Raw genomic sequence first — 24,627 nt, forward strand, 5'->3', positions numbered from 1 at the left:
GCAGAGCCAGAATTAGAGCTGGCTGGGAACATCTGGCACTTGTTGGCAGTGAAGAGCCCAAATAGCTCTGCTTTGAATCTGTGCACACTTCAGGAATGCCTCGGATCCTGCATTCTACCTGGGTCTTGCTAGAATTTTGGGTTAAAGAAATTGTACTTCAGAGACCTTGTGGATGAGCTATGCCATAAATACGGTTGTTTGTACATTATAATGCGTTTATAAAAAAATAGATGGCCTTTACTCAGTTACACAAAATGCCGTCCCCATTTTGTTTCTTTTTCTTCAATGTACCTCTCACTCTTTATTTTACTTCATGCTATTAACAAGCTATTTTGAAGAGCAAAATTGTTTTTTTGTTTGTTTTAATTAGCCCCATGTTCTTGCTTGTGATATAGCAGATCTGAACTAACTCTTTGGGGTCCCAGGAACGTCTGAATTGTCTTTATCTTGTTGGGGGCTTCAGTGTAAAGAGACATCAGTACCCTTTCTTCCTGCTTCTCCCAACTCAGTTTCCAGTGGAAATGTTCAATGATAAAGAAGACATTCACCTGAAAGAGTTATTACCTGCTTCTGCTTTTCCCCTCCCCTGAGAGCAATTATGAACTGTTTGAAAAGGGCTGTCCTTGAATGCAGCATTTCTGATATCTCTACCAGTAACTGCAGTAACGAAAGCACCTGTGCAGGCCACTCTGCAGTGTTACAACACAAGTCATTAACTAGTCTCAACCCTTTTCTAGATAACCTGGTAACCCAGCTACCATTAGTCAATTTATGCTAGACTATGCCTCACGGGTGCTGACTGTGCAGCTAAACAGCCACAGTGACAAAAGAGACAATTGTCAAGAAAAAATGCTTATGTGATTTTATTTTCTTTAGATCTTTAGAAAGTGGGAATGAATGTAGTACCATGGATCTTTTTTATTTTTAATGGTAGGTGGTCAGATGTCCTCAGAGAAGTACATTATAATTAGGAACTATGAGGAAATGAAGATTGGTAGTTGTCAGCGTTAGGGAATTTTCTTTGTTAGAGCTAAAGGAGCATTGTTCACAGGTGAGATTGGAACCCAAGCATATTCTATTGAACCTTGCAGTTACAGGGGAGTCTGAGATATCTGGGATCAAGAAGCCGGTTGGAATGCTTATATTAATCATTATTTTCAGTGCGTCTCCTCCTTGCAAGTTGTATTCTTTTCCCCCTTCACCACATGCTATTTTCATTCATTGTACACCTGTCATTGGCCCTACAGCCCTCAGGTCAGGAACTTTCTCTGGGGTCACGGAGAAGAAGTTTGTGCTATGGAGCTATATGGAAACAAAGGCAAAAGTTGGGGAAGATCAAGTTTGGGTTTTCCTGGGCATGACTCTGATTGTGAATGGTGATCTGGAAAATCTACAGTTTTTGGCATCTCCTTTAGATTTGAGTCAGTGAAGGAAGTACCTTCTTCGGTGCTGGGGGATTGAGGGCTCAGGTGGGATAGCTCAGGAAATTTTGCACTGGGAGCTGTGAGAGAATCCTGCGTGTTTAGAACTGGAATGCGATAGATAGCTCCTGTTACCTGGAATGGAAAGTACTTTCCTGATGGGCCTGTCTTGTTGCAGTGATGTCTGTGGTAGTGATGATGGGGATGAGGATGGTGTCCTGGAGGAGGAGGACAGTGTGGTCCGTGATGGTGAGGAGGATGTGGGTGATGTGGCCCATGAGGAGGGGGAGGAGGACAATGTGGTCCATGGTGGTGAGGAGGATGTGGGTGATGTGGTCCGTGAGGAGGGGGAGGAGGACAGTGGGGTCCGTGATGGTGAGGAGGATGTGGGTGATCTGGCCCATGAGGAGGGGGAGGAGGAGGAGGAGGACAGTGTGGTCCATCATGGTGAGGAGGATGTGGGTGATGTGGTCCGTGAGGAGGGGGAGGAGGACAGTGGGGTCCGTGATGGTGAGGAGGATGTGGGTGATCTGGCCCATGAGGAGGGGGAGGAGGAGGAGGAGGACAGTGTGGTCCATCATGGTGAGGAGGATGTGGGTGATCTGGCCCATGAGGAGGGGGAGGAGGACAGTGTGGTCCATGGTGGTGAGGAGGATGTGGGTGATGTGGTCCATGAGGAGGGGGAGGAGGACAGTGGGGTCCGTGATGGGGAGGAAGAGGAGGACTATGTTGTTCATCATTGGGAGGAAGGGGAGAAGGGGACTGGTCTGTTTCATCCTGGGGAGGAGGAGGACTATGTTGTTCATCATAGGGAGGAGGGGGATGACCTAAGTCCTCTTGAGGCGGAGGTGGAGGACCATGGTGTGGTGGGCGAGGGCGGTTATGTCGTCTACCATGGTAGGGAGGAGATTCTTCATGGCTGTCTTCCTGTTCTTCGTTGAAACCATGGCTCTGCTCAGTGTCTTCAGGTTTGGATTGAAAATGTGGTGGGCGTCTGTCTCTGTGGTGATGTCGGTGACCAGAATGATGGTGGGAATGTCTGTGTGGCCAACCCGGACGTGAATGTCTGCATCTATGTCCATGGTGATGCTGCTGTTTATAAAAACACCAGGGCGAGAAGCATTAAGTGAGATGTTAAAAAAACAGAAGAAAGTGGTGACAGAGAGGTGGGAGTTAATAGGTTTACATTTACAGTTCCAGTGATTTGTAAGGAAAAGAAAAGCTGTATTTTTTTCAGGATATATGAGAAGGAGTAGATGATAAAATGCAGAATTACTGAAAAGCATCTGGAAATACTATGCCATAACAAAATGGAATGATCTAACCAACTGAGCAAAATCTGTAATGGATCAAAGCAAAATAAAAACCACACTGGATTAGCTGTTGTAATATACACTGGAATACCAAATATAGAATCACAGAATCATTTAGGTTGGAAAAGACCTGTAAGATCGAGTCCAACCGTTAACCTAGCACTGCCAAGCCCACCACTAAAGCATGTCCCCGAGTACCACAGCTACACGTCCTTTGAATACCTGCAGGGATGGTGACTCAACCACTTCCCTGGGCAGCCTGTTCCAATGCCTCACAACCCTTTCAGTGAACGAATTTTTCCTAATATCCAACCTAAACCTCCCCTGGCACACCTTGAGGCCATTTCCTCTTGTCTTATCACCTGGTGCTTGGGAGAAGGGACCAAACACAGAACACATATAATAAAGACCATTTCCCCTCCTCTTGCTTTCTAAAATTCCCTTTGAACTTGTAAATCTCTACTCACTTTAACTAAGAAGTATGATTAGTGCAAAGACACTTTCAGAGGAAGCAGTGGAGACAGCTCGATGCTAATTAATCCTCTGATTGACCTAGTAGTCAAAAGCCAGTCCGTCCTCGCATGCTGCATCACACCCGGGGAGTAATAACGGGGCATAAACAACCTTTGCAACCTTTCTTCTGTCAGGCTGGACTGAGGTTGCAACAGCCTGCATTAGGAAATAGCCAGAGACGTTTCAGTAATTCAGTACATACCCAGGGATGGTAGAGTTCACAGCTTATATCTGTTCCATCGGGAGCATCTGAATCACTGACGATTCGTGCCTTGCAGAATCCCTTGTGCTAAGCAAAACAAAAGAAAAAGCAATGCACATCTGGGTTCTGGTGATGGAGATAATAGAAGCCACTGAAAGGTCAACCTTTTAAAAGTTACGCTACTTCCTTTGATACCTAAGTATGTTTATATAACTTAGATCCTGAGCTTTCTGGCCAATGATACTTGCCCTATAAAAAATGAATAAAATATATTTAATTTTTGAGTGGTCTTGACTGTGAAGACCACTTCCTCATATGCATCTAGAGGGCTGTCACTCTCCAGCTTACTTCTCTTCTGATGTCTGTAAAAATTAGTCATCTACTAATATCTACACAGGCTGATTTTTATTCTTTTCTGTCAAACATCTGCTCAGATTGGGCTATTCAGAAATTTTGCTCAAAGTCCTCAAAACCAGACACTGCGTAGCTATGCTGTTTGAGATGAAGCTCAATGTTGAGCTTTTTTTGTGTATTTATTTTTGAGAAGTAATTTGCTGTAATCTTTTAGCATTACTTCCCTTAGCATCCCATTTGCAGTGACTTTCCCCTGCTGGCCAGTCATCGTGCATAGAACTGCTCAGGTGGAAAGAGCTCAGAACTCAGGAAATGATAACAAACATTGTCATTATAGAAATATCACAATCATTATTATCAATGTTAGAAAATAATCTGTGTATGCTTTCTCTAGCAGCTGCTTTATCTTAGTACATGCTAGGGCCATTAGTAGCCTATTATGACCAGTGATTACAAATGTTAATAACTTTTTACACACACAACAGTGGTGTCAGCACTGAGAACAGAATTTAAAACCTCTGGCTATATGGCTTATGCCTCATTCTTGTGAGCTTTTAGTTCTGCCACCAGTTTATTCACAATCTTTTCCAGTCTTCTGGAATATAAGGAGCCCGAGAAGGAAATGAATTTACGGGAAAAAAAACCATCAATTCTGCAGGTTTTATTTTTCCATATTTTTATTCCATTCCTTCCATTTCATTTCTGTGGAATAATTTATTTTGGTTTGTTGCTGCTGCCTAGTACTTTATTTGCTGTTGACTGTTATTGTAAAGGGAAGGTTGGGTGTTGAGAGTACTTTGATAATAATCTATAGATAGGCCTGAATTATTCCACCCTCTGTTCCCCTGCAGCAGAGGGGAAAAAAGTAAACCTGGGCTCACTGGGATGGCACAGTGCATATATTTCATTCAAAATCTATGAGTCATGTTAGTGTAAATGTTTTTATGAAGATAGCATGAATAATTTACTAGGGGAATGGCCACAATTTGAAGGTGAAAGCCAGATCCAAAGAGAAGATCTGGGCTCTAGATCTGAAATATGCAACTCCAGTTACTTTTAGATTTGAGATTAGCTCCTTATAGAAGAAGAAGGAGTAGCTGTGAAATTAAGATCTGGACTTTGATACGCTGGTTCTGAATTTTGAGTTTGGGTGCATGCTTATAGGAAACATTTGGAATCATCATGGGAAGATCTTCCTGGTGCCGCCCCTTCTATCATTTTTTATTCAAAGACTTTACTCACAGCATGCCAGTTATCCAGAAAGTCACATTCCAGTGGCTCCTCTGTCTGCTGCACACCTTTGGAACAGTTGGTCTCTTTTATAGAGAATCCTAAAATGTGAACTTCATTGGAGTCAGTCTGAAATAGAAGTCAAAGTGTGACAGGTGGTTTTTCTTTTTTTTTAAAAAAAAAAAGTCCTGTAATTTTAAAAGCAACTATACTCTATACTTGTATCAAAATCCTGTCTACATCATGCATTTATTACCTGTGCTGTTCAAAAGTTCGTACACATGCGTATTCAGTAAGGAAAATGGATTAGATTATTTATACCTCACTTTCCTCACTCCCTTATAGGAGTTCCAGGAGATGGTTGCTCTGTTTCTTTGTCTGGCATGTGTGTATTATAAAATCTCTCTGAAAACACAGCCTGTGTTTTTAGGAAGTAGAGCCCTTAGAGTCTTCTCCCTAAATTGAACAGCTGCTCCAACGAAAATGGCAACCACCCCCTTCCAGTGATGGAAGTGCATAGTACTACAGTGCTGATGTTAATTTGGGATGAAATTCTGCCAGTTTCTGTGAGGTTGTTGCTTTCTCTAATGTCAGCAGCATTATTCATAGAGAAGGCATCGCTCCATAAGAACAGAAGGCCTTTGTGATCCTGCTAGAATCCATAAAGAGATGCTTCACTTGAAGTTTCAACTGCAGTAGTAGTTTATTTCAAGTCTGTATTGAAGATGTCCATAGCATGCGTGCACACAAGTTTCACTGGTTTAACTGAGTGTTCAGAAGTAGTTGCCCATACTCTGTGGTATACTTTTTAATCAAACTTCATAGTGTCTAGGTGGTACACAGTCTGCTGGAATCTAGTGGTGCTGTCGGGATTCTCACTATAGCTATGGATGGAGAAGTGTGAAGACAAAGCAAAAAAAATGGTTTGGGAGAAATCCTTGAATCCAGGCAAATGGAAAACAGCCATGGGCTGAATGTGAGTAGAGATAAGTCCTGCATGGGAAGACAGTGCAGAACACTGTTAAGTTACTATGCAACATTGCGAGCTGCAGGGAGGTGGGGTTGGCATTCTCCAATTTGGGCAGGTTCTAGGAACAGCTTGTATTGTGGAAGGGGCCACGGGACCTCATTACAGAGGTGTCCTGGACTGATACGCTTTTACAGAACGATCCTGTGCTGTTTAAGTGAAGGTCTCCAGTACCTACCAGCAAAAAAATTGTGGTGGTGCAAGAGTTACACTTCTAAACACCCAAAGGGTAAGTCTCTGTGTCAACATCACTCAGAGATGGAGGAGTTATTTACCAGAGCCAGCAGTTCCTCAGGAGGTGCAGCACAGATACACATTTACCTCCAGTCCTTCAGAGCTCTGAGTGCTGCTTTGTTCTGCTGCAGCCAAAATTATTCTGAATGTGTTGCACTTAGTGTTGCACCCATGAGCTAAATATTCTAATAGTAAAAGGTTATCTGGCTTCGTCTGACAGGATTTATGACTGTGATAACGCACATGACTGTACATCTTGACGAACTATGGTTCGTAGTAAATAAACTCTTGTATGTTATAATATGTTAGTTAAATAGGCATGCAAAATAAAAAAAATGCACCCAAAGAAGGCAGGCATTTAGAATGCCATCCCACTGCCATGGTTTTCAGCAGATGAGAAATCCTTTTGCTTTCACATGCCTAAATTAAGTTGATAAGACTTTGCAGAAGTAGGACCTTCAATTTTAAGCAGATTACTTATGCTGAGAGGTTACATGCAATATTTCTGATCCTAAAAGGATTTGAGTTCTGGGCCCATGGTTTTGGATCTGCTCCCAAAATGTCATTTATAAGTAGTTCTGGGACAAAATGCCACTTACCGTCTTTAAAACCTTTTCAACTTTGATAACATTGAAGTAGTTTGTGTGGTTGCTCTCGCTGTTGAATTTTTTCAGGGCCTTTGCAGCAATATCTTTATGTTGCTCAGTGACTTCTAAGACTTCACCTTTTACAGGACAATCTTTGCACTCTATTAAATTGGGAGGAACTGTAAAAACAGAAAAGTTAGTAATATTGCAATAGATACTGTTGGGGGTAAAATATCTATACGTATCTTTAATGTGACCTCATAATAAGAAGCTGAAATACCAAGTGTTTCCTTGGAGGTGAAATACCTATCTCTCATGCTACAAATACAGGTTTCTCCTGTCGTGTGAAAAAAAGACAACTGTGAAAAAGAATATTCTTATACACCTTCTAGCTCGGCTTTAGAATTTAACCACCTCAAATGGGCATTCTTTCCAAGTTCAATTTTTTCTGATACTCATTACCAAGTTTTGGTGGACTGGAGTGATGTTATCATCTGACATCAATAAAGTCGGCTTTAGAAGAGTAGGGTACTCTTAATTCTGTTACACATTTTTAACATACCATTGAAATTATCTAAAATCTGAATTGTAAGCAGATGAGATTGGTTTGAGGTATGTGTTAGCTTCCAACAGTGGTTATTTTACCTGGACTTAGTGTACAATTAAATCCATGTAGTTGAGGTTTCTTCAACAGCTGGCTCGTATACATGATAATCTTACATTGCCCGAAGTCCTGAGGGGGAAAAAGGAATATATGACCGTGATGTTATTTTCATTGGATTTAATTGGATATAGTTGATTGTAGAAATGATGCCTCCTTCTAATGTTCAGCATTTCTAAGAATAACAGATGTGGTCGTTAATGGAATGTTTGATCTAGTACCATTCAAAGATTGTGTTTAGGTACAAGTCTCCAGCAAAAGACTTTATTTTAATTTTCAGTTTGCCTGACTGAGGAGACCAGGGAAAACTAATAGAGCCTTCTCAGTCATTCTAAGACTTATTTACAGTAAGATAATAGTAGCTAGCAGGGGAACTTAGGATACTCAAAGGTTATATAAATCTTTATCAAAGAGTGGATGAACCTTTTCTCCCATTCATTTTCCCTTAATAAAAAGAGTAAATGACTTCTTTTCTCTTCTCTCCTCATGGCCTTCCTGCTTTGTCCTGTGTGGTAGTATCACCACTCTCCTATTTAAATGAAGGTTGCACAGGTAGTTCCCATTCCAGGGTGCATCACTGTACTGCAACAAATAAGGACAAAGACTGCTACGTACCCGACGTATAGTGACGCTGCATGTGTTTTACATTGTCATACCACAAACTCTACAACATACAACGGACAAAGTATAACATAGGCATTTCTGGCTTCTATACTAGGAATATGAGTTTTAAAAAAATCATTTCTAGTGCCCTTTAATTGTTAACGATTTCTTCTCAAAACATCAGTTCTGCTACCAGCAGTGGAAGAATGGAGTATAGCTCTTCTAAGACAACTAATGAAACACAGTTGTGCTTATATGATGAGTCACCCCTTTTCTGAGCCTTTAGCTGATGTTTTACAACTAGAATCCAATAGATGTTATTTTACAGTGAGCCATATTAAAGCCTAGCCTTCATTTAGAGATTTAGTAGCACATGAATTTCTGGGCAGTTCAGGTGAAGATCAAATTAATGCAATATTGACGTATGAGTCTGCCTGGGTGCTGTTACTTGCCATGGAATAGACGTCACCGTATTCACAGGACTCCCAATGTCTTCCAGATAATACAGGGCATTCAGTTTCCAGCACATCCAAAGTTAAGAAAAGAACTGATGAATTTCCCTGGAAGAGAAGTGCAGATAAAAAAATACATATATATCTTATAATAGTTATATGTGTACACACAAGAAGCTTGGTCTGAAAGAAACTTTTTTATAAGTAGGTGAGTTTCATCTTTAATGTAGCTTCCCCAGTTCTGTATTGAAGTTTTTCTGAGCTGACAAGGATAGAATCATAGAACAGTTTAGGCTGGAAGGGATCTTTGGAGGTCATCTTGTGCAGCCATTCGTTCAAGGCAAAGCTAAGTTCAAAATTAGATGAAAGTTAGATCAGCCTTGTCCAGCTGAGTTCGATATATCATCAAGACAGATGTTCTACAGCCTCTCTGTTCAGTTCCAGTACTTAACTGCTTGCTCTCTGATTTTTTGTGTGGCCTTATATCAAGTCAGAATTTCCCCTTATGCAGCTCATGGCTGTTATCTCTTCACCTTCTGTAGAGAACCTATGAGAAGAGTCTGTTTTTAACCTGGCATCCATCACGTATGGAAAATGGTAACGTTGAAAAGTTGTCATTCCCTCCTGATTTTTACATTGAGCACATTGGTCTATTAGCAAACCTGCTGTCTAGGCAGCCTGTTTTACAACTACATCCACTTCAGATGACCTTAGTGACCAGATGCCATTTCAGAATTTTGTTTCCTGCCCTGTTTATTCAGGGAGTGATACAACAAAACTGAAGTATCTCTGTAAAGTCCTGAAGTATCTCAGGAACCTTAGCTCCGAAATTCTTCTAGTATGTTTTGTTTCTGGAGCAAGTAGGATGGGGAATAATGATTTGACTGCCAGTGTAATGGAATGTGATATTAAGAATTAACTGTGGTCCACAGAAACAGTATGGTATTTGTCTGCGGGGAAAGGAATCTCAATTCACATTTGGAATGAATTACGTAAACTTCAAGCAACCCCTGTATGGACATTCAGAATGAAAACAGACATATTTCATTTTATCATTTAGACAAAATGATGCAAAGCCCTTCACTGTGAATAAGCGTCCTCAGGTTTTATGAAATTTCATCCATTCAGGTTACTCTTTCAGAGTGTTTCTATATAGACAAGACCTTGGGAAAGAATTCCAGCAGTCTAGTGTAATATTTTTATTAGTAGGAATCCACCACTGTCATGTTAAACATTAGTTTTGCAGTATTCATATGGCTTAGCAACATCTCTATTTTAAAATTAAAGGCTAAGTGATTTGCACAAAGACACATGTGGCAGAACCAGGAAACCAGAACCATAGCTGTCCTGGCACCTGTCCTGCCTGCTAGCCACATGATTACTCTCTGATAAGGGAGAATATTTTATTTTATAAATTCCAATAATTTGGGATTTCTCTATGCTGAAGAAGGCTGTTTGCATCCTAGATGAGCTCTTCAATCATCTGGCTATTGCATAAAAATCAAAAAGTATCACTCCCCATATCCTTGTCTTTGAAAACCAGAATGTTCTATCTGTTTGGTTTTTTGTTTGTTTTTTTGAAAGTGTACCTGAAAACTTGTAGCAATCTGGGTCTTCAATCTCTTTTTGAGCTTCTCGTCTTAACAGGCAGTTAGTTTTAAACAGCTCCATCAAAACTAGCTTTTTTTTTTTTTTTGGTTGCCGTAGTGAGGTGTATAATATAGCTCATGAACGTTGCAGATGTGTAGATTGTTGTTGACAACCCAAGCAGTTAAAAGGTAGCCAAGTGTACCAGTAAATTTGCGTTTCCTCGATCTCTTTTATCTAATAGTTAAAGGAATTTTGTGTTCTGTTGCTTTTTTGGCTATTGATTTGCTTTGGCATTTAGGCAGGCAATGATTGAGAAAAGCTCATGTATACTCTCTAGGAAATAGAAATAGGAAAGAACCTATGAAGCGGGAAATGACTGATATAGGCTCTCTATCCAGCCCTTCCCCTTTTTGCAGAGTGGTATTTTCATCTCCTCTGTCTTCCTCAACTTTTCTCCATTCTCTCCAGTTACTCAGAAATCTCCAAAATTAAGATAAAAACAAAATACCTATCGTGAAGTATATATTGATCTAATTCATGGTAAACATTCGCAGATTAAAGAAACCCTCTGAGTATAAATTATGAACATAACATTTGAGACCTGACAACAGAGCAGACAGATTAATTTCAAGTATCATATAAAGCTGTTCAGAGCATCTCCTATGCTAACATCTGGTCAGCCAAGGAAATAGAGGGCAGTCAGCGTCCTTTGAAATCAAGCTTACATACAATAAATCATGCACAAATTCATACTGTGATAGCGTAAATCACAGCTGATTCATTGAATTACATCAGCATTGCTCTGTTAAAAACAATAATTATCAGCTTTTAATGATCTGTCTCATTATTTTAAAATCACCATCCTGTATAAATCAGCTTTTTAATTGATACTTACTATATGTAGTTCGTGTGCATCAGCAACACGGAACAAACCGAAAACGTAGCCTTCTCTGCGATGTCTGTTGACCAAATCCAGGGCCACTCCTGCATCTGTTTCGACGGTCTTACAGTCTGTAGGTGTAATGCTTGTTTTGGTTTGGGCATTATAGCAATGCAGTAGTGTTAGGAAAAAAAATGAAGCTAGATGCAGCATTTTGTTTGTGGTGTTAGGTCACCACTGCCCATGCCCTGGTAAAGCCAGTAGTCTGCTTTTGAATCAGAGTGGTCTGCAGAAGTTATAAATGAATGCTAAAAGGGCATGGTTTTATATAAATTTAAGTGTTGTGTCACAAGGCCATTACCTTGGCCCTGGATTAATGTTTACAAACAGTAAGTAAATGATTACTTAGTGATTGAGCAGATTTTGAGGAAAGTAGGCCTTACAGTGCTTTCTGGACCATCCATCAAAGGGAGTATGTTTGTGATTCTTTAAGCAGGCATTGTGCAATCGTGTTTTACTATGAAGAATATTTAGCTTCTAACATGCTGATGAGCCTGTAATTAAGGAGGTCCAGTTCATGTATGCAGGTATTTTGCAATCTTGGTTTTCTGTTTACTATGAAAATAGTTGAAATGAAAATACGCTGAGGTATTTGTGGTCATATTATGGCTATATCCATATCCTTGTTTTTGCAGATCCTTAATGAGAAGAGAACCAGTGAAAGGGAAACGAGAAGGTCACTCAGGTTTGGAGAAGGGTTGTAGCCCAATGTGCCCTTGCAAACAGGTAGTCTATAGCTTCTATGTAAGTACCTGCTACTCCTCCAGATTGGGAAAATTTTGAGCAGACTTCCATCAGCTTTACATCTTTTCAGAACAGTACACAGAATAGGATTGACTGGCTTAATACCAACACAATCGAGGCATGGCATGAAGTGATATAAATCTAACTTTGCACTCAATCTAAGTAGTTTTATGTGCTCTTTGGCTGTAGTAGCTTTCAAAAGACTTATTTAGGGAATTTCTGATATTTCTTAGTATTTATTAAAATAATTCAGTGCATAGTAGTATTCATACCTTTCGCAGGATATCTCAATATTCTCTATGAAGCAGAAAGGAGAAGATGTTGTCTTATTTTATTCAGAATGTTTTATTTAGGATAGCTCAAGACATTCTTAAACGGCAGTAATGACTTTGTCAGGGAGTGGCTGAGTTTTCAATGCAAAATTCAACCTCTGAATAAGAAAATACAAGAAGTCAACGTAAGCCCAAAATGACAAGGTCAGATTCAGATAAATTTTCCAAATACAAGTTGGTGTGAGAGATTGGATCAGCTTCTTCCAGAAAAAGGTGCTACCTGGATAATTGACTTGGGTTTACATGTTTAACTTTGAAGTTTTTCTTTAACATATTTTTGTGAAAAACACTAATCACACTTAACCCTCATTAAATTAATTCTTATTCAATGAAAGCCAACTTTTAGCATGTCTGTCATCTGAGAAATCACATTCAAAGATGCACAGAGCCAAAGTAGTGGCTTTCTTTTATAGTTAGTTCAGAATTCACTTAACAGTTCTCTGGTGGTATGTAAGCCAAACGTGGTATCTTATAATATCACGGTGATGGGCACTTAACACTGGCGTGAATCAGTTTAAACAGATAAAAATAGTATGTCTCTATGTAGTAGTAGTAAACTTCTGGAACTCTTTGCCACAGAAAGACGTGGAGACAAACAGTATCAGCAGGGTCAGAAATGGTTTAGAAAAGTTCATGGACACACTTCCCACGCATGGACAGCAGGTCCATGCTCCAACAGCATGGACCAAAAAAGTTCCAGAAGCTCTTGGAAAGCAGATACAAGTGGATACTAGGCCTAAGCAGAGAAATACTCTTTAAAATCCCTTGTACAATGATTCTGGATACTGGAAAAGTACAAGGGGAATGGATTGAAGAAAGGGGCAGGCTTATATGCTTCTCCTAACCACAATCATTTTGCCACAGTGAGAGAGGAATACTGGGTTGGATGAACCACTCTTCTGATGCAGTAGGGTATTTCTTTTGTTTACGTTTTTATAATGTTTCATTATAATAATTCAGAATTTCTTCTGGAAGGTTGAAATAAGAGGTGAACTAAATGCCATGTAAATGATCAAAGACATTTGAAATACATCTCATCAGTTAACAATAATATTCACATCATTGCTGTGTTCCAAATCCCACCCCCATTCATTACTTACAATGCTGTTTAATTTTTCAAATGGGCAGTCATATTGAAGAAAGGCATCAAATTAGGTAATTTATAACATAATTTCCTGAGTCATCTATTGTTTACAGATTGTTTGTTTGTTTTTTCCTCTTCTTGTTCTGTGGTGTTCATTGTGACACTGATCATTTTCTTGACAGGGGCTCATGTATTTTTTATGGATGAAATAGAAACACTATGAACAAACAGTAGAAAATGTACAATTCTTGCAAAATTAACTGCAGAAGTAAAAGTAAGGTTCTGTTCAAACAGAAGCTTCAAGAAGTTCAAACAGGAGCTTTGTCCTTGATTTCTTTAGGAAATAAATAGGATTAATTATAAGGTTATATAATAAAACACAATGTAATATGTATCATATAATAATATGCATTGTATAATAAGATGATGTGACATGTTATAATGTTATATATATTTATATAGGTATAATAAGAGTAATTATAAGAGATTGATCCATACGGTAATAAAAAAAAACACTAGCTTTTAATGCTAAACAGTGTGGAAGTCCTATTCCCTGTTTATACACTGTTATGCAGACTGTGACTGTGTAAGGGTCCTGAGAGCTTCCCTATCCCACAGGTTTGGCTGCTGGGGCTCAGGGTCAGTGCAGCGAGAGCACAGCCGGGGCTGTTCCAAAGGAAACTGAGAACTCCAAAGATGAAGATTGTGGTAAGCAATTTATTTATTTAAAGATGTTACATAAATGGGAAGACCACGAAGCCACTGTGCCTGTTATTTTGTGGCAGGTGGTTAAGGGGACTGGCTGCTGACTAGACCTTGGCAGGCTTTCTAGTCAGCAAAGGACGTAGGATGGAATTTATCTCCTTTGCTTCTCCTGGGCATGATTCTGAGAGAGAAAGTTCTTCAGGGAAGGGGAGAATAATCGGTGCAGTGACTGGTTTCGTCAAGTCTGGTTTGTCTCCTTGAGTCTTTTCTCCGTCAGGGGCTGGCGGACTGGATGTAGATCCTACAGCCATAGGTGGAACTGGCTTTCTATTTTCATGTTCATTTTGACTTTCAGGTAGGTTATGGGGAGAGATGTCCTCAGTTGAAGGAGGGAGAATTTTAACCCAGCCCACTGTTTTCTCTAGATGTAAAGAGAAAGGATTGGTTTCTGAAGGGGAAGCTAGTTGTTGATTCTGGCTGGATTCTCCAGGTTGCTGGTTAGTTTGTTGGTTTTCTTCTTCAGTGACAGGATCCTAAAAAACAGGCAATAAACATCACTTATATTGAAGCCGTTATAATTTTTTTTTCAGATATGAAGGTCACCCTTCATACTAAGGATCTGCCGCATTTCCAGTCTTCAGAGACCAGCTGCAGAACAGAAGCTCCAAGGATAGACAGATGGAAGTGTCTCTTATGAATCCTGGGTAACTACACAGTTATTACACTTTGGATTCCCTTTGCTATTTATTACTATTTCTTTGTTGAGCGTTCTGAACACAGTCTGTGTGATTGACTCTACACTTATTCTCTTACCTTTTTATCCACCTAGCAACAGTCTGCTTTATCACAAGAGAGATTTCTTCCTGATTTGGCCTTTTCACTTTCTTGAAGCCCATATCTTTGTGAATAAGAAAACTTACAAATGGCTGGGCTTTCAAGAGTTCGATTCTTGTTTTCCAAAGGAGTGTTAGTCTTAAAATATTAAGATTAGATTAAGAAATACCTGAGGACTGTAGATTTCACAAGATATTGTGACAGATTTTTTGTCTTCCAAGTCACTGTTTACTACAGAGCCTTTGCAGAAACCCATTTTCTGGAAGAAGAAAATGCAAGTATTATTTTCACATTGTAGCACTGATATTGAGCTCTTATCTTGTAAAATAGATGATTAAGAAAGGCTGAGTAGGTATAGCTTCTACATGTATTTGAAGGGATAAGCAGCTTGGGCAGTTTTATTTTGGGATTGGCAAGCTTACAAAGAAAGGCAGCATTTGAAAAAGGCTTTATGTTTGCAAAGGAGGGTTAGGTAGCACAATGGTAAAAATGAACTGGCTACTTAAGATCCAACTACAACAGCACGCTTAAGTTCTGCTCTAGCAGAATATCCCCATGCAGGCAAGGTGTAATAGGACATAATGATATTTCTGAGGCAAAAACAATTTCAAATCATACAAGTGGAAGAATCCATGACAAGATGTTTCTTCTAACAACTATATATTTGCTGGGCTGTAGTTAACATGGCTGGGATCTCAGTTGAGACGGGACTTGAAATAGAATCTCTTGTCGGCATGCCCATTTAGTTTTTCAGTTTCTCTTATGTGTTTTTTTTTTTCTGTAGTTCCTAAATGTTTTCCCTAGCTGACTCAATTGTAGTGTGAAGATACTCTTTATACATTGCTTGCAATATTTTGTCTGTATCTGTTTATTTGGAAGAAAGCCTTAAGAATGTTTCTTTTGTAAAGCAGTGGCTACCCACCTTTTTCTGGATAGTATTTTTTGTTTGTCTTTTTTTCTTTGTTCATGGACTTCTAGGTAAGAATTTGGAACTTTTACTGAAATGTTTTTTTCTATTCTAAAGTAATTTGTATACATGCAAGCTGAAGCTACAGCCCATAGAAAGACTTGTGGGTTTTGATTCTTGTCTGCAGAGAACCTAAGGAACAGGACAAGTGTTTGCAGAGGAACCATGTTATCTGAAAAATAGTTGTTTATACTTACAGCTAATTCAGATGAAAGAGGCTTGCACTTGGAGATGTCAGCAATCGAGTCACTTTTGGAGCAGGATGTCTCCTGAATTACAAACTCTACAAAATATGCTGGACCGATGACCCACTGTTAATAAGAAACCAGTGGGAATTAGCCCTTGTGCATGTGTCAAGAAGGAGAAAAAGTCCTACAGCCCTTGAAATGGATGTAAAACTCCTGCTAAGTGTGGAAGGAGCAGGTTATATTTGGGGTATTGCTGTTAGTTGTATTACAGGAGAATGATTTTTGCCAGTGCTGCTTTATTGCCTGATTATTTTTTACTTCTTACATATGCACAATCCTAATGACTCATGGACTTGCTATAGTTCAAACAAGTTTGGTTTTCATAATAAGTTAGCACCCACATAGAACTATATATCCAGAGACTGTTCAGTGTCTTGTTGATCATTTCAGGCTGCTTTAATGAAGAAGATCACTTTTTCCACATCTGAAATATAGGTACCCCTGGATTTGAAAATGGGAGCAATGAAATACTGCCCTGTAGTACTACCTAACTGTTTGAGACAGAGTGAAATCCACCTTGCTATCTATACGTAATGAGTTTTAGAAAGACTGAATATTACTGTCATAAACAGTATTTAGCCAGGTGATCACTAACTCTCTGTTAGCCTAAAATTAATTTTCAACCATGCTTAAACTCATTTAGTGTATCACAGGTATGTGTTAGAAGGAGTGACTCTGCTTTATTGAGTACTTTCTAATTGGGAGTCATTAATTCATGGTGGTGGTGGAAAAAAGAGCTCACAGTGAAGCTTTGCTAAACTTTGGAACGCAAATCTGTATCTTCAGCTTTGCAAAAAAGCTCTTCTTTTTGCAACAGATGGAGTCAGAGTCTTAGATTAATGCTGATTTCCCAGAATTCTCCATGGGAGTAATCTCTGTACTAAACATGTATAACTTCTACACAGTCTGTAAAACAGAACAAATCATAGGAAGTCTGACAGGTGGATCCACGCTTCCTGAAGGTTAAAGCAAGTCATATGAGCTTTGGCTTACCTGCATTGAAGCTCTTGTGACATTGAGGACAGAGAAATAATGAGTTTGTTCACTCTCTCCGTTGAACTTGCCAAGGCTTTGAACAGCAGCCTCCAAATATTTGGGCTCAGTTGGACAGTCATCAACTGGGCAGTCAGGACATACTGCCCAAATATATCTGGGTGGAACTTTTATTCAAACAAAACAATGTCATTAGGGAGAAGTTTTCAGAACCGTAGAGGATGTTGACAGTGTAGGTCACTCCAAACACATCTGTGCCCCCAACCAAGCCCACTTGCCCTCCTGGAGTAACAATATGGGGTTGGATTCATTCAATAGTTTTGAATCTTTATGAATGTGCAGACCCATAAAAATGTTGTAATGCAGGCAGAGACGCTGCATAAAAAACCTCAGCCTACTGACAGTAAGAACTGGCTTGCTGTTCTTGCCTGCCCTTCACGAACCCATAAAAATGCTTTTTGGACCAGAGGGTAAAAGCCCAAATAGAAGCTCTGCAGGGTTTCCCAGAGCTGAAAACAGTTATTCTCTGCACTGCTTTGTGCTGCGGGACTGCACTGGTCTTATGATCACTGACCTGAGAAAATTAGGTCGGTTGAAAGCTAATGGAAATGCTGTGCTGCCATAATCACAATTAAAATTTAAACTATTGCTATATGGCAAACTATTTTTCGAGTCCTTTTTTAAAGTGAGCATATTAAATAAAGACATACCTGGCTGAAGCACACACTCATAAGTATTCAGATGAGCAATTTTTCTTGACTGATTAATGTAGATAATTGCTTTACATTGACCATAAACCTAAAGCAATATAAACACGTAGAAACAATAAATATTGCAGCCCTTGCAATGATCATCTAGTACCCAGAGAGCAAGCAGTTAGTTTTCTTCTTACAGTCATGAAATTATTTTCAAAAAGAAAGCTGTGTTATTACTCAAATGGGAATGGAGCACATTTCTCTTCTGAATAACCCCGTTAGAAATAAAAGCCCAGGTCTTCCCCTGGTGTCAGCATAATTCTGAGTAATCCTGGTGCAGTGCTTGTCTGCAGGAGGGCAATGCAGAGCCACTCTTCTGGCAGCTGAGGGCTGCCCGAGTGTCACAGAGTGCTTTCCCCACCAGCCCCCACATCAGAAGCTGGGTCAATGTACAGAACTCAGACAGCCTAAAGGTGATCAACCCAGAGCGTCTGGAACCAGTCACCTGTCTTCCAGCTTTCCCCTTTTTCCTGTGAAGCAAGGAAGGAGAGTGAAGCTAAACCAGCTCGTGGCACAGTAATGCCACTCTTGCACACCAAACAACTCTGACTTTATGGCAGAAAAAAATGGTGGCCTATTAATATCCATTGTGTCTTTGTGTTTGAAAATGTACGTCCTCCAAGTGCTTCTTAAATATTGCCATATGTATAACCAAGGCCTCTCGGACATACGTTTCTAGGCTTCATAGAAGCCATTTTGACCATGTGTTCTTTGCACCCCTTTCCTGCTGAAAGTGCTGTAAGGAAGTGAACAGAATTATTTTGTTCTTCCATTTTATTTGTTTATAATTTAAAAATGGTAACTGACTTTAGAAACAGTCTAGGACAATTTCATTGGAGCAACTTTTTTTTTTTTAACTTCATATGCAAGGCTTCTTCTAGTCAACCTCCATTCTTTAAGTTTGTTTGTCACTTGTTCAGTATCATTTTGGTCACTGGTAGCAACAGTCTTATATCAGTTTCTGTCTTTGCAGCTTATTTTGCTGGGCTTTCTTCTTTCTCCCTTTTTCAGTACAATTTTTGCAAAGTTGTTGGAATAAAAGTAGAATTAAAGTAAACAAAAATCACGTTATATTAAATGAGTTTTTTTTATTCCCTTCTTGACAGTCTGTTATTAAAATAAGCTATTAACAGGTTTGCTATAAAAAGTAAACCATTTATTCTAAATAGTATCCTATCATAGGTATTTAGATATATCTGCTTATTAGCTCTGGTCAAAAAGTTACTTTCAATTCTTATTTTATAAAGTATATCTTACCATTCTAAAAATAGGTTAGATAGTACAAAGGAAAACTCTGAACCTTAAAAATGGGTTTTCTAACTAAGCTCTGCTGCCTACTGAAAATGCTTGTGCAGGGATTTTCTTGTCGTCAGTACTACCTGAGTAATTCTCATACCTGAGATTAAATATGAAATAAAATTCTTACAGTTGTATGAGCAGGTCTGGCTGTGCAGTTCTTCCACAACTTTTTGCTGAGTACGTGGCATTCGGTATCTACTACATCCAAGACGAGGTAGAAGACAGAACCAGTGATCTCCTGAGCACAAAAAAGAAAGGGTCATCTCCCAGTTTTGTACAGAATGAAGTAAGAACAAATCAAAGGGAGAGTTGGAGAAACACAAAACACACAGGTTAGGCACACAAATATCTTGAGAACTGAACATAGTGTGGGACAAATTCTCTATGGAGGCAAATCAGGAGAGTGTCAGGTCCTGTGAGAATGGGCTCGGTCATACCTGAAAGAACAAACAGCCTTTTAGAGTCAGTTTCTCTCTCTGATTCTCATACCAACCAGAACCCAAGAACAGGAATTAAACATGGTGATGTTTTCATTGTCAACTGCATTTTTATGATTAGATTTGAAAGGCAGGTTATTTTGCCTTCATTAGGAATAAGACAATAATTACTACAAATAATAATAAACTGCTGACATGGAACATTCCCAGTAGGCATTAGAAATAGAAAGCTCGTATTTCTTAGAGTAGTGTCTTCTTCAAGTATGAATGCTTTGCACTGCAAAGAGACAATGACTGTGATGATGCAGGTGATCTAAGTGTTCTCTCAGATACCAGAAAGTGCTATGAGGCACCTTGTATATATGCATGGACGTCCCAGACTCACTCAAATCTTCAGTCCAGTGATTGTGTTCTGAACCAGTGCTTAAGTCCACTGAAACCTTTATTTAGTTCACTGCAGCACAGGTGCAAAAAGCAATTAGGGCTTAAGATCTGGGCAAACATGTTTCCATGGGAAGGGGACAAGGAAAGATTAAAAGTACACCACAATATATATAGCAATTACATGATCTAGTACTGAGGGATAAAATGCTACATGGTGCAACTCCTGGTTCAGCTTATTAGGAGCATGTTTTATTTTCTGCAGTGGAAAGCTGGAAAGAGACCAGCGGTCATTTATACATCTAAAGAACTCACATGTGAGTGTTAGTTGCATGTTCGGACTGAGATTATCTCTTTGTTGAAAAGGGAGATAAAACAAAACTAAATGAGAGGAGTATTCATTCATTTGTAGTTGATTTCAGTAGTTTATGGAGAAAAGAAAACATTTGATGGGGCCTTGTAGAAGTCTGGGGCTAGCATCCATGCCATTTTGACTTCAGTTTTGATTTCTTTTTGACAGTCGAAAAGTCTTCAAAAGATCAAAAGCTATTTTGACAAAGAGTGAAGCTGAGGTGCAGCAGCACAGTGTACAGTTGCATGGCAGTATCCCCACACCTGGCTGCATAGGTCCTTCTCTGGAAGGAAGAAATTATAATTTTCTGTTTACATACAATGCACTTAAGTGCCATGATCTTGGTCTCCTTACCATGACCATGGTCTCCTTAATGTGATAGCTAATATAGGTTATATTGGTAAACAGAAAATAAGACTGTTCAAAAAGTCATTGCCATTTACTGAAAATGTAAATATTGTTGAGTACTGCAGCATTCATTTCAAGCTTGTAATTTTAAATATATCCTCTATGAGAGAAAACGTTATTAAGGCTAGCCTACGTGAGCAAGTAACAGCCAAGTAAAGTGGGTGTCTTTAAGGAGTCCCAAAGCTGGGATTGGTGACTTGAGCTTTCAGATTGGTCATTCGGGTATTCTGGAGGCAAAAGCACACAGGTCACATAAAAGAATGTTCTTACAATCAAATATGTTTGATGTTAGATGGATTTACTCAAGTGAATCATGAAGACTGATTGTAAAGCTTGGTGATCGTGGAAATATTAAATGCAGCCAGGGTGGACCAAACTGTATTTCCTGTTTCCTGTAGCTCTCTTGTTTAATACCAGTTCTAATATGCTGGTTATTATGAGGTTATTATAAAATCTACACATCTTTTTGTCTACCTGCTTCAGTACGTATCATTCTCTACCGGGGAAAGGATAATTTGGGGTTTATTCAGAGCTCAGCAGTTCTCTGAAGGTTTCATTATCCTTATTTTAATTTTCATAAAAAGACCGTTATGCAAGGGCCTTTTGATTTCTGCTTAGTATTGAATAAAAACTTAAGTCTTCTCTGCATTGACAAAAAGATCCCTTCCTCAGTGCTGCTGATGCTAGTATTGCCGCCGCCACGTGTGCTGGGAAGCCTTGGAGCCAGAAAAGATTTGGCAGCAGCGCCGCATTGCCTTTGTGGCGGGGAGTTCTGGGGCAAGGGAAAGAAATGGAGCATTTTGGCGTGATTTGTAATTTTGGTTAAGTGTCTGTCATTGAAGTTAATCATGGGTATCTTGTATGAAAGAAAAGCTCTGTCCTACTTACGTATAAGTTAATAGCAGATGGCTTATTAGTTTCAATTAGAGCAAAACTGAACCACAAGTTGCTTAAGGGCAGATTAGAATTTGAAGTCATTTTGAAAATGCTTTTATCCTAAGTAAAAAAAAAAAAAAAAGGAGGTAAAAAAAAATACTGCTAAAAAAAAGAAAAAAGATTTCTTGTTTTTTTTTGAGGGGCATAGAAGGTTGCATAAAGTTGTTACTCTCCGTAATTATCCCTGACATAGCTGACTGCTTATTATGTATTGTGTTTGGCTGCAGCAAAAATGTGACAAAGGGCTTAGACTGTCTAGTGTATTATTACACAGTGTCTCGAAACACCTTATTTGTAGGATAAGCATATTAGATGCAAAAAATAAGAATAAGAGCAAATTAAACTCAAATTAAAACCCATAGAAACAAAGAGCAACCTAGGCCCTAAAGAGGTAAGTTAAGACTCTAGGGAATTAAGTGACAGACCAAATGACAAATAAGGCCCAGAATTGTCTTGTGCTGAGATAGATTTGGCACAGGTGAAGGGAGAAGCAAGGAGACAAGTCAAGTGGTTTGCAGCGTGGCTGCACCCAGCATGCTGCAGCCTCGGTGGCCATAGGGTTGTTCTAATTGTCAGTACAAAATAGCCCCAATAGGCCATCTTTAGCTAGGGGCCGACATGGCAGACTGAGTTCTGGCCATGTGCTGGGCTCCCCCGTTGGTACACCCTCGGTGCTAGGGCCGGTGAGGTGCCCAGCTCCGTGGCTGGTGGTGTGGCTGCTGGGCCGACTCACGGGCAGTTGTCCTACGTGGCAAAAACTCTCCAGAGAACTGATCCAGTTGCTTTGTCCTGTCACCTGAGCAAAGCAAGGGAGAGAACATAGAGCAAGGTGTGTATCTTTAGCTGTGAGATCGCACATTGCTGGAGGCCACAGCATGTCTGCAGAAACCATGTCTTTGTGAGAGTAGCAGGATGTAGCGTCATGTCCTTACCAGTACAGATCTTTAAGCATCTGGCAATAAGCCTCAGTTTCTTTTAGGGTTCAGAACTCTTTGCCCTTCGGGTAAGTACCAGAAGAGAGCAAGCATGGCAGGGAATGTTATCGGTGTGCTTGCACAGTGCCTTACAAGTTTGTGCCCTCATCTCAGGTTGTCCCTTGCTAGTGCCGTTCAGCTTTTGTCACACCAAGTAGTAATAAACTAAGTGTGCATAGGGAAAGAAAATATTTGAGGCTATGAGAGTGATATTCCACATGTATTCCCTTTGTAATTTTTTCACTTGAGCTAGTTCTGAATTTCTTGTGTGGAGGGAGTCGTCATTTAGAAACCTGTGAAGGAATTCCCTGGTCCCAAGCTGGATGCGTTGTGGTGGAGTTCAGCTGCCTAGCGAGGTAAAATCACCACAACCTGTTAGTGCTCACATCCTTTGTGCAAAATGTACGGCGACTGGTTAACCTTTGCGCGCCAACTGCACAAGGCAGTGGGAGGAAGGTGTGGGAGGAAGGTGAATATGAAACTAAATCAGAGTAGTGGTGTTTCATACTGAATTTGAACCAATGCCTGGAGCTGTACCAGGGGCAGGCAGCAGAGAATCGTGCCTGAGCTTTGCTGTCTAATTGCCCACAGCAGTGATGAAATTGTTTCTAGTCATCTGTGCATAAAGTTGGCATCACCCCTGGAGTCCTGTGAAGGTAAATTTACATTTGCCTTTTGAAATATTTCCTAGTTCAGATAGCTATTGCTAGGGAATGGTGATAGACACAGGGCTCTTCATGGGAGAAACAGATAGAGAGCAAGGAGGTAACTCACCTGGGGATGTTCTCGGACACTGAAGACCCGATAGAGGCGGAGGATGTAGCCCTCTCTTCGGTCAGCATTGATCTGGCGAAGAGCCAGATCTGCAGCCTCCTCTACTGCGGTGTCATCACAGGTGGGGGACAGCAATGCACTTGGCACTTTTCTGGCAGGAGGAGAGGCAGCCCAGGAGCAAAGCCCCTGTATGCCAATGAGCACTGAAATAAGTAAAAGCATTCTGCTTGGGAAACCAGTGCAGCAGATCAGAATGGTAGGCTGGTATGGAGGAGCTGAGACCTGTGTGAAATAGCAGACTTTTGTAACGGAGCCCTGTCTCTTTATAAACTCGTGTCCCCTCTTTATTACATACTGACCATCACCTTTAAACCTGCAGATACAACTGCAAACACTAAGTCAATGATTACAAGGTTTTATGAAAATGCTGTAGCTCCCTCTGAGACCAGAGAGCACTTTCTCCTTTGGGCTTTACGTCTCTAATTTAGACTACGTTGGGCAGACCGTATAACTTTGACCTCATCACAAAGCACAAGAATATACACAAAAAGCTGCTTTCTTAAACAACCAGTATTGCTTAAATAAGCCTACATTGAGGACAGCTCTGGCTCAAGCTCTGTTATGTCAAAAATCTGGATTTTCTCCCAAGTAAGACGATGACAAAGGTCTTGCTGATTTGAATGGAAACAGGATAAGGGCATGGAACTGACTGATTTTACACCTTTAGTAGTTTAATTGCATATGGACTCCCCCACTAATTTTAGCATGCTGCTGCATTTTTGTGGCCTGAGAACCAAACTTAATGATGAAGAATTGTCTGAAGCTAAATGCGGAGAGAGGAGAGGAAGGTGGCTTGTAAAAAAGACCTGGGGCTGATTATACTAGTCTCAAAGCCAAAGGTCTAGGGGAAAATCTAACAGGAAAAAAAAATCTTAAAGAAGAGAGAGTGTGTGATGTAAACTAGAGGGAGAACTTCCTTCATTTGATTTCATGTAACCAGTGCCTTCCTTTTTATGTCATTTCTCCCTCTCTTTTTTTTTTTTTGCCTGTAAATTATTCTTTTTGTACCTTGAATCAAGAAAATGTACATCCAGTTGTTTGCAGTTCACATCACCCTGCAGAGCTCTGCCAGATTTCGTCCAGAGATTTCTCTGAGAACTGTAGCTACTTTTTCCTAACTGTGTCTTGGCCGGATGATTTAGGACCTTAGCTTTCTAGCTCAAGGAGAAGAGTCCTACCTACTTAATATTTAGCTCCCCGGCTTCTCTCCTCTGACC

The 24,627-nt window shown here is 39.9% G+C and overlaps 3 protein-coding genes across 4 annotated transcripts in view; 1 reads left to right on the forward strand and 2 right to left on the reverse strand.

Annotated features, from left to right (window-relative positions):
* SENP5 (SUMO specific peptidase 5) overlaps nt 1-24,627 on the forward strand; it is a 174,902-nt gene that overhangs the window by 24,578 nt on the left and 125,697 nt on the right. The window contains exons 3-4 of the mRNA XM_080604317.1: nt 13,906-13,995; nt 14,583-14,696. The gene's annotated coding sequence lies outside the window, so the exon portion shown is untranslated. The remainder of the gene's footprint in view (nt 1-13,905; nt 13,996-14,582; nt 14,697-24,627) is intronic.
* Nucleotides 849-11,372, reverse strand: HRG (histidine rich glycoprotein). Of its 2 annotated transcripts, none has more exons than XM_080604312.1 (7): nt 11,083-11,372; nt 8,598-8,705; nt 7,527-7,614; nt 6,894-7,060; nt 5,046-5,162; nt 3,450-3,536; nt 849-2,510 (listed from the first exon to the last, which is right to left on the reverse strand). In XM_080604312.1, exons 1-7 carry the CDS (start codon nt 11,278-11,280, stop codon nt 1,275-1,277), a joined length of 2,001 nt encoding a protein of 666 aa, XP_080460438.1. In that variant the 5' UTR covers nt 11,281-11,372; the 3' UTR covers nt 849-1,274. The 2 variants fall into 2 exon arrangements, with proteins under 2 accessions (XP_080460438.1, XP_080460437.1); XM_080604311.1 differs by having other exon boundaries at nt 849-2,513.
* FETUB (fetuin B) lies at nt 13,985-23,686 on the reverse strand. The gene is made up of 7 exons (XM_080604319.1): nt 23,351-23,686; nt 19,216-19,326; nt 17,745-17,832; nt 17,035-17,201; nt 15,991-16,104; nt 14,996-15,085; nt 13,985-14,525 (listed from the first exon to the last, which is right to left on the reverse strand). Exons 1-7 carry the CDS (start codon nt 23,570-23,572, stop codon nt 14,097-14,099), a joined length of 1,221 nt encoding a protein of 406 aa, XP_080460445.1. The 5' UTR covers nt 23,573-23,686; the 3' UTR covers nt 13,985-14,096.

Source organism: Anser brachyrhynchus, assembly GCF_964034855.1.
Source record: "Anser brachyrhynchus genome assembly, chromosome: 9".
Classification (NCBI taxonomy): domain Eukaryota; kingdom Metazoa; phylum Chordata; class Aves; order Anseriformes; family Anatidae; genus Anser; species Anser brachyrhynchus.